This window comes from Piliocolobus tephrosceles, chromosome 20 (genome assembly GCF_002776525.5).
Source record: "Piliocolobus tephrosceles isolate RC106 chromosome 20, ASM277652v3, whole genome shotgun sequence".
Classification (NCBI taxonomy): domain Eukaryota; kingdom Metazoa; phylum Chordata; class Mammalia; order Primates; family Cercopithecidae; genus Piliocolobus; species Piliocolobus tephrosceles.
This window is the reverse complement of record NC_045453.1, coordinates 19,976,183-19,986,153: the sequence shown is the minus strand read 5'-3', so window position 1 is coordinate 19,986,153 and position 9,971 is coordinate 19,976,183. Positions and strand designations below refer to the sequence as shown.

Here is a 9,971-nt window from a genome sequence, read left to right as displayed (position 1 = left end):
CCATCTTTGCCAGACAGGGAAGAGCCTGCCTGAGAATTAAGGCCACATGAGAGAAATTCATTTGATCACCTGGATCCAGACAGATACCACCTAAAGTTCCTGGAGACACTTGTCCCTTTGTCCTTCTTCCTCTCCCTCCCTCCCTCCCATTTTTTCTCCCTCTTCTCCATCCTCCCTCCCCCTACTCCACTTTTCTTGGCTTAAGCCAGTGTGAGTTGGATTTTATTCTTTGCAACTGATAAAGTCCTTAAAAAGGCCAACACATTTGGAAGCCTCAAGTGGTAATAAAGTAACCACATCCTACCCCCACTTCAAAATGTAAACGTCGTTTATTTAATGCCTTTTATCCATCACAAAGCACCCATTCCTTCCCAGCATCCCCCTCTTCCTAGAAAACAAGACGCAGCGTAAGGCACGTGCACTGTCCACATGACGTCAAGTAGGGTCTTTAAAAACAAAACTAAGCAATAGTCTTTTCAACAGCTCAAACTGCCTCCCTCTCTAATGTTCAAAGAATGATTGTCCCCACAAAGCACAACTTGGAGAAGAGAGTGCTTACATTAGAACTGTGAACCACCCCACATGCCAGTTCAAAAAACCAAACCAAACCAATGACTAAGAAACCCAGCCACACAGGTACAAGAGCATAATTCCGGAGTAATGAGACTAGTCCATAAATTAAAAAGAAGACAAGACAAACCCGTCCCCTCCTCATCACCAGGCCTCCCCCAAGTCGTCAATTCCTTGCTTTTGTTCTGTGAATCCTGTAGAAGAGTCTAGACTCCGAGCCAGCCCTTTGCCCCAAAGTCAAATACTCCGAAGCCAAAGTTGGGTACTTTGCTTCTCGGAACCCTCATTTGGACTGATGGACGGCTTCTGAGATGGTCAATGGACACGACGTCTTGGCTGTGGGGCCCCTGCCTGGTGTCCAGCATCTGGGTCTCTGGAGTTCTTGGTGGGGAGGTGGGGAAGGCGAGGGGGTCTGAGGGCGAGGTGGTAGGTGGAGATGCTGCTGATCCTGCTATAAATACTCCAGCTCCAGGGCGTGCCTCAGTGCCTCCAGGTCCGCATGGCAGGATATCCGCCAGAAAGGCATATTGTGCTGAAACACAGAACACCAGCCACAAGGTTACGCCTCTGCCCCCGCCCCCGGATCCCACGCCCGTGGTTAGATGGCATGTGAGAAGTCAACCCAGTTAAGTCTAGCATGTGGGGACTTCCCAAACTATGAGGCACTTGATGTTGCTGGCAGACCCACATCCAGCCAGTACCCACCGGGATGGCCATTTCTATTCACTCAGAGCCTGCTCTGACGGGCTCATCCAGCACTGCCCAGCGTGTTCACGGTTTGACCCTCTTGCCTCCGTTGGTACTATCGTGGTCTTAGGCGGTGCACTGATATGGTGTTAAATTGTACGGTGGGAAAGCAATTCCTTTTTAAAAATTTGTTCTTGCCTGGGCACTGTGGCCCATGCTTGTAATCCTGGCACTTTGGGAGGCTGAGGCGGGAGGATTGCTTGAGGCCAGGAATTGGAGGCTGCAGTGCTCTGAATCCTGTTACTTCAAGAAGAAAGTCACAGCTTAGTGCTGGAACCCCTCCCCAACATTTGACAATCTCCAGTGTGAACAAACAGAGCTGGTCTTGGAGGGTCTTGAGCAGGCCCCTGTAGCTATAGCCAGGTCAGGATGACACAATTCTGTTTTCTTCATAGCTTTTGTTTTTATCTTTTCCTTTTCTTTGCAGCAGGTGGTACTTGCTTCAAGTTATTGTCAGGATGTAGAGTTTTTTTTGTTTTTTCTTTTTTTTTTCTTTTTTTTTGAGACAGGGTATCCCTCTGTTGCCCAGGCTAGAGTGCAGTGACATGATCTCTGCTCACTGTGGCCTCAACCTCCCAGGCTCAAGTGATCCTCCTACCTCCGCCTCCTGGGTAGCTGGGGCAACAGATGCATGCCACCACATCTGGCTGATTTTTGTATTTTTTGTAGAGATAGGGTTTCACCATGGTGCCCAGGCTGGTCTCAAAGTACCGGGCTCAAGCGATCCACCCACCTCAGCCTCCCAAAGTGTTGGGATTACAGGCATGAGCCATCGTGCCCAGCTGAATTTCGTTTCATTAATTTTTTTTTTTTAATTTTAGAGATGGAGTCTCAGTTTGCTGTCCACGCTGCATTGCAGATCATGGCTTACTGCAGCCTTGAGCTCTTGGGCTCAACTGATCTTCCTGACTCAGCCTCCTGGGTAGCTAGGGACATATCTAGATAAATAGGAAAAAGGAAGGATGCAGGACAAGTTGTATATATATATATGTGCATGTGTGGAGGAAACAATGGTGGGGTTTCTCAGTAGTTTAAAAGATAATAAACAAGACTACCTTAGGAAGAATGTAAAGACATCATTAAGGCAGGTGTAAATAAAATGTCATGGGAGCCAGCCAGAGGAAGCAGTCTCTTTTTTGGTAGAAGTGAATGGGATGGGGGTATCTCAGGGGAGAAGAGGTGCATGAGACCCAGACCTCAAAGAATGAATGACGAGGCCAGGCGCGATGGCTCACTCCTGTAATCCCAGGACTTTGGGAGGCCAAGGTGGATCACCTGAAGTCAGGAGTTTGAGACCAGCCTGGCCAACATGGTGAAACCCGTCTCTACTAAAAATACCAAAAATTAGCTGGGTGTGGTGGTGGGCACCTGTAATCCTAGCTACTTGGGAGGCTGGGGCAGGAGAATAGCTTGAATCCAGGAGGCGGATGTTGCAGTGAGCTGAGATCGCGCCATTGCACTCCATCCTGGGCAACAATAATGAAACTTCATCTCAAAAAAATAAAAAATAAAAAAAGAATGAGTGCTTCGTAGTTAGCAGGTCACTGAAGGGAAGGGCATCCCAGGTTGAGCATCCCTGGGCGAGCAAAGGATAATCTATAAAGGTGCAAGGGGCAGACCCCAGTGGGGTCTTCTCACAGGTGCAAACACTTATAGGGCATTCACTGGAGACTCAGATAAACCCACAGATAAGAAACAAGATAAGTTCATCTCCTGGTAAGTGCTAGGAAGAAAACAGAACGAGAGATAGGGTAGAAAGCAGCGATGTCTGTCTACTTTTGAGAGCTGGGTCAGGAAAGGCCTCTCCAGGCAGTGTCATTTAAGCAGGCCCTGGCAAAGATGTGGGGGAATGTGGGGGCAGGTAGAAGACACAGTAAGTGCAAAGGCCCCAGGAAGGTTGAGCTTGGAATGCAATGCTCATTGCTGCACTGCATGGCTCTTGGCACATAGTAGGTTCTCAAGAAATATTTGTAGAAAGAATGAAAAGAGGAAGAGAGGGAGAGGGGAAAAAAAGGTAAGTTTCTCAAGCAAAGTCCTCTGAATGTATCCTTTTCTCTTTGTTTTGTAGTTTCTAAATAATTCCCAGCTCACAAGAAGCAGAAAACCATCTCGTATGGGAGCAGCTCTCATCTCTTCAACACCTTCTCACTGCCCTGGCATTCCCACCCTGCCCTCATCCCGGCCAAGCCTTCCTTTCTTTACAAAGATAGATTCTGGTTGCCACCTGACCAATCCTTCCCTCTTTAAAGAGTGTAATTTTGGCTGTGTGTGGTGGCTCACACCTGTAATCCCAGTACTTTGGGAGGCTGAGGTGGGCGGAACACCTGAGGTCAGGAGTTCGAGACCAGCCTGGCCAACATGGCAAAACTCCGTCTCTACTAAAATTACAAAAAATTAGCCAGATGTGGTGGCTCATGCCTGTAATCCCAGTTACTTAGGAGGCTGAGGCACGCGAATCACTTGAACCTGGGAGGCAGAGGTTGCAGTGAGCCGAGATCACGCTACTGTACTCCAGCCTGGGCAATACAGTGAGACTCTGTCTCGCCAGATACCAGAGCGGTGTGAAAGAGTGTGATTCATTTTTCTGGGAGAGAACGAGCAAAGGTGGAAGAAAGAGAATGTTCCAGCTGCCTTCACCCCAGGCTTAAAGACTCCACATGCCAGTGGATTCATCACCTGTGGAGAGGCGGAGACAAGTGACCCACTAAAATGTCAGCAGAAACAGGCGAAGCCTCTGGTCCTGCGGCCATATTTCACACCGCTCAGGTATCTGGCGGCCTGGGCTAATGACTTCCGTTTGTCAGGCTGAGAGAGTGGCTGGTGGACACTGTTTCTCACTAACGTTCTGCGGCTTCTGCCTCAGACACTGGGACTTTCACGAGAGCTCTGCTGTGGCGGGTGTGTACCTAGTCTTCTTTGGCGGACTCTACTCTTGTCTGACTGGCTCAGGAGTGAAAACCAGCTGTGTTTGAAACTGTAAGTCCATCTTCTCCCTGCCAGGCGTTTGGAGCATGACACAGGCAGGTTTGCATGTGCCAGATGTGTGACCTTAGGCAAATTAATTAACCTCTCTGAGTGTCAAACTCTGCCATCTATAAAATGGGGTGTGGCTGGGCACACGCCTATAATCCCAGCTTTCTGGGAGGCCAAGGTGGACAGACTGTTTAAGTCTAGGAGTTTGAGGCCAGCCCAGGCAACATGGCAAAACCTCATCTCTATAAAAAAAAAAAAAAAAAAAAAAAACCAACAAAAAATTAGCCAGATATGGTGGTGCCTGTCCGTAATCCCAGCTACTCAGAGGCGGAGGTGGGAAGATCGCTTGAGTCCAGGAGGTAGAGGCTGCAGCTGCAGTAAGCCAAGATTGTGCCACTGCACTCCAGCCTAGGTGCCAGAGTGAGACCCTATCTCTCTAAAAAAAAAAAAAAAGGGATGCAATGATACCCACTTTGTAGGAGTTTTTGGAGGACTGAACACAACGGTGATGTTAGCAATAAAGTTATGGTGGTGAAGGGCATGGGGTTAGGCCAGCACCTCCAGATGCCAGCCACAGCCTGGCCACACCATTGTGACTGACCCTGGCAGCTGCCCTCAAGATCCCTTCTCCCCTTCTCTCTCAGAAGGGGCTCATTTCTTAGCGGACCTCATGGCGGCTGATAATACAGACTATATCTTCCAGGAAAGGGGAGGAGCTTTCCAGGTGGAGGGAACAGTGCCTGCAAAGCCTTCCAAGCTCCTCTCTCCCCAGGCCCTCTCCCAGGACCCTAGGGCTTCCCTCTTCTTCTGGGTTTCATCTGCTGAGACCCTAAACATTTTTGCATTTCCTTGGGATTTGCTGCCAGGCAGAGATGGGGGAAACCAGGTCCCCCTAATTAAGCTCTCTGACATTAACAATCCACTTCCCAGGCCTCCGGGTGGGGGGTGGCAGCCTCTCTGGGGCACTGTTGACAGGTCCAGACCCAGGACTTTGGCAGCTGTTTCTTTTCCAAGAACAGAGATGTGGCCACCAGAACCCCCCGCCCTCTCCTCATGGGCCCAAGATCACAAATGCAGGATTTTCTTCTTCATTAGCTTAATGCTGTCTTTATTAACTGGGAAGGGTTCCTGGAACATATGATCAGTCAGTATTAAATAAAACACACACGTGCACTGGCCCCCCACCAGCCTGCCCCGTCGGAACGTCTCTAGGCTCCCGAACAGTTGTCCCAGAAACAATCCAGGGCTACCAGGGGCGGCAGCCAGAGGCAGAGAGGGGGATTTGTAGAAGGAAATTACTCAGGATGCTTCTGCGATTTGCAAATGGAAGGGACCGGCAAGCAAGGAGCCTGGGAAGGAGGACCCAGCCAGCCACGGGGAGTGGTGGAAATCTTGGAAGGAGCCCTTGTAAGGCCACGAGGGGCGCTCAAAAGAGCAGGAAAACGCAGTTGGAGAGGCAGAAGAAGTACCTTTTTTGCTCCTTGCTCCTCTTCCACACCATCACCGATCACCACGTAGACAGCTTTTCTACCAAATCTCTGCATTATCCTCTCGAAGCAGCTCTCCTTCCCTGTACGCACACAGGAAAGGAAGAAAACACGCCCTGTGAGGACCCCGGATTGTAGCCAATACCTGCTCATTAAGAGCTCGGTGCCTGCAGCTGTGCTCCCAAAGGCCCGGTATTCATCATTTCGTTCTTGAGCAAACTTCTGAGGTCAGCACTGTTGTCATCCCCCTGTGAAGGACGATGACAGCCGGAAACACAGTGAGGGTCAGTAGCTTGCCCAGGGCAACATAGCAGGAGGAGGCAGTGCAGGGCTTAGAGCAGGCTCCAGAGTCTCTGCAGCTGTCTGATGTAGAAGTGGCCATGGATGCACAACCATCTGAATGCACTTGATACCACTGCGCTGGAAACTGTTTATTGTTTTGTTTTGTTTGAGACACTGTCTTGCTCTGTCACCCAGGCTGGAGTGCAGTGGCGCCATCTCAGCTCACTGCAACTTCCACCTTCTGGGTTCAAGCGATTCTCCTGCCTCAGCCTCCTGAGTAGCTGAGATTACAGGCACGCATCATCACACCTAGCTAATTTCTGTATTTTTTAGTAGAGATGGGGTTTCACCATGTTGGCCAGGCTGGTCTCGAACTCCTGGCCTCAAGTGATCTGCCCGCCTCGGCCTCTCAAAGTGCTGGGATTACAGGCGTGAGCCACCGCACCCAGCCAGGTTAACCTTTTTTTAATTTTTATTTTATTTTTGAGATAGAGTCTCCCTCTTGTTGCCCAGGCTGGAGTGCAATGGCTGGGTCTTGGCTCACTGCAACCTCTGCCTCCCGGGTTCAAGCGACTCTCCTGCCTCAACCTTCCGAGTACCTGGGATTACGGGTACCCGCCACCACGCCGTGCTAATTTTTTTATTTTTAGTAGAGATGAGGCTTCACCATGTCGGTCAGGCTGGTCTTGAACTGCCTGACCTCAGCCTCCTGCCTCGGCCTCCCAAAGTGCTGGGATTACAGGCATGAGCCACCACGCCTGGCCATCTTAATCATTTTTTTTTTTTTTTTTTTTGAGACAGAGTCTCACTGTGTTACCCAGGCTGGAGTGCAGTGGCGCGATCTTGGTTCACTGCAAGCTCTGCCTCCCGGGTTCATGCTGTTCTCTTGCCTCAGCCTCCTGAGTAGCTGGGACTACAGGTGCCTGCCACTACGCCTGGCTAATTATTTTGTTTTGTAGTTTTAGTAGAGACAGGGTTGCACCATGTTAGCCAGGATGGTCTCGATCTCCTGACCTCGTGATCTGCCCGTCTTGGCCTCCCAAAGTGCTGGGATTACAGGTGTGAGCCACCGCGCCTGGCCCATCTTAACCATTTTTAAGTGTATAGTGCATGACCAGGTGCGGTGGCTCATGCCTGTAATCCCAGCACTTTGGGAGGCCGAGGCAGATGGATCACCTGAGGTCAGGAGTTTGAGACTAGCTTGGCCAACATGGTGAAATCCCGTCTCTACTAAAAATACAAAATAAGCTGGGTGTGGTGGTGCACACCTGTAATCCCAGCTACTCAGGAGGCTGAGGCAGGAGAACCGCTTGAACCCAGGAGGCAGAGGTTGCGGTGAGCCGAAATCGCACCATTGCCCTACAGCCTGGGCAACAAGAGAGAAACTCCATCTTAAAAAAAAGAAAAAGGGTTAAGATGGTGAAAATTTTATATTATTTAATTTTAACCACAATTAAAAATAAAAATATTATTTAAAAAAGAGATTCGAAATAAACCTGCAAAAGTACTGGACGTATGCAGGAAAAATGGGAAAAATGAAAAGACAAGATCTTGTTGAAAAATATTCAACAACCATTTTGGCCCTTATTACTATAATTTTAAAATCAAAAGGCACTTTTACATAATGTTTGGACTTAGAACTTCAGTAAAACCAAAATTGTTCCAAGAAAATGCTGCCAAAGTACTATAAGTTATTTTTTTTTGCTCTAGAGAAAAAACAATGGAAAAAGTTTCTAATTAAAGATATTTTGGCACAGTGGCTCATGCCTGTAGTCCCAGTACTTTGGGGGGCTGAGGTGGGAGGATTGCTTGAGGCTGGGAGTTGAAGGCTATAGTGAGCTATATGATCTCACCACTGCATTCCAGATTGAGTGACAGTATGAGTCACTCAGCTGTGGACTACATTTCCCAGCTTCCTTGGCAGCTACTTGTGGCCACATGACTAAGCTGGGGCTAACAGGAAGTGAGTAGAACGTAACGTGCATAGCCTTCTGAGCTTGGCCTTCAAATATCAGACCCACTAGAATGACGATGCGCTAGGACTCTGATTTGACCCCATACATGAGAATAAAACCATAAGGAATGGTGGAAAAATAACACGGGAGAGACCTGGGTTTCTGGATATCTTTGAGGACAGGGTCACCCCACCAGCCTGGATCACTCACTTCTGTCTGTTCTACTAGGGAGAAAACAGCTTTGACTCTTTTGCAAGCCCTTGCATTTGGGGTGTGTTTGTTACAGCAGCTTTGCCTGTATCTGAACTCATACAGACACTTTGGAAAACTGTGGTCCTAACCAATTTCTTTAGAAGCAGAAGTTAAGGCATGTGGTCTATGGGGGCTGTTTTGGGGATCTGAGTCATGGCCATAGGCTAATTCCATCCATTTCCCCAGTGTCATGTTCCTTAAACATCCCATTCCCAGCATGGAAAGCTAACCCTACCCTCCATCCCTGTATCACCCCCGAGGTGTGGCTTCTCCCTACCTGTCTTGGTTGCACTGTAGATGTTCTCAATAGGAAACACTGACCCCAGGCCATATAGCAGGACTTTGGCCAGGGCAGGAATTAGTTGAGTGGTGGTGACCAGCACATTGACACAGTTGGGCCTAAGGACAAAGGAGATTGTGGATCAGAACTCAGAGGGACCACAAGGCCAGGCCTCCTCCTGCTGCATGAGCCTGCAGTTGGCAGGAAATCTGATAGGTTTGGAGGCTGTGGCTGTCATCTTCAGGCATGTTAGGGCCCGAGGATTCTCAGGCTGTTCCTCTCTTATAAGCCTGAAGCTGCCTGACATGGTGAAATGTAGTATGGGGGGAATAGTAGTATGGGGGGAATGCTTTTCTTATATAAAAAGCAAATGTTTATTGCAAGGGCCATACACTTACATAGTTGCAGGTAATGTAAATGAGCGATATGGAAAAGTGTTGGCCAATAGGGAGAGGTGAGGACTGGAGTAAGCTGGAGCCTGAATGCCAGTTCTCAACTTTTGGGAGAATTCAGAAACCTGGAAACCTGTTGGGCCCTGAAAAGTCTCTGTAGCTATTAGCTCAGCTATGCTCCAAGGTGTCCACTGAGCCTTGTGCACTTAAGCTTTATGAAATATTTGGGCTGGGCATGGTGGCTCACGCCTGCAACCCCAGCACTTTGGGAGGCTGAGGCGGGTGGATCACCTCAGCTCAGGACTTCAAGACAAGCCTGGTCAACATGGTGAAACCCTATCTCTACTAAAAATACAAAAATTAGCTAGGTGTGGTGGCACACACCAGCTACTCAGGAGGCTGAGGCAGAATTGCTTGAACCTGGGAGGGAGAGGTTGTGGTGAGCCGAGATCACGCCACTGCACTCCAGCCTGGGCGACAGAGTGAGACTCTGTCTCAAAAAAAAAAAATTGGAAAGTGTGCAAGTGAGAATTTGAGGAGTCCAATTCTCCTAAGTGTGGACATGCAGGAGCCACCACTGTCTACTGCAAGAAAGTTCAGTGGCACAGAGGAAAACAGGGGCTGCCACTTGCCGGGAGTTGATGAGGTTTAGTGCCTTCAGGGAGTGGGTCAGCCAGAGGTCTGTGAGAGCTTCCAGCTCGGCTCGGAGCTGTAGCCAGGTCTCCCTTTTTGGAGCACCTATCAACCCTGTGGACAAAGGAAATAAAGATGTAGTCATCATACTAGAAAGATCTAGGGGATGAAGGTAGGGAACAGGAATCTAGCTACTGTACCCTGAGGGTTAAAATCAGATGACATCCAAAGTAAACTTCAACCCAGTGGCTTCTCTTAATATTATCCTGAGATCAATAGATTGATAGATTAATCCATCCACTGACTGATCCACCCACCCATCCATCCATCCATCCATCCATCCATCCATCCATCCACCCACCTATCCACCCATCCATCTACCTACCCACCTATCCACCCA

General features: G+C 49.0%; 1 protein-coding gene across 2 annotated transcripts in view; it reads right to left on the bottom strand.

The window, feature by feature from the left end:
- Nucleotides 1–310: 310 nt before the first annotated feature.
- The window catches only part of EYA2 (EYA transcriptional coactivator and phosphatase 2), a 298,967-nt gene continuing 289,306 nt past the window's right edge, over nt 311–9,971 (bottom strand). Inside the window, exons 13-16 of one of the 2 annotated variants that reach the window (XM_023192486.2) lie at nt 9,571–9,685; nt 8,544–8,665; nt 5,760–5,860; nt 311–1,102 (exon numbers count right to left, since the gene is read on the bottom strand). In XM_023192486.2, the coding sequence (XP_023048254.1) occupies nt 1,022–1,102; nt 5,760–5,860; nt 8,544–8,665; nt 9,571–9,685 (419 nt within the window). In that variant the 3' untranslated portion in view covers nt 311–1,021. The remainder of the gene's footprint in view (nt 1,103–5,759; nt 5,861–8,543; nt 8,666–9,570; nt 9,686–9,971) is intronic. The other variant, XM_023192487.1, reaches the window with a different exon arrangement.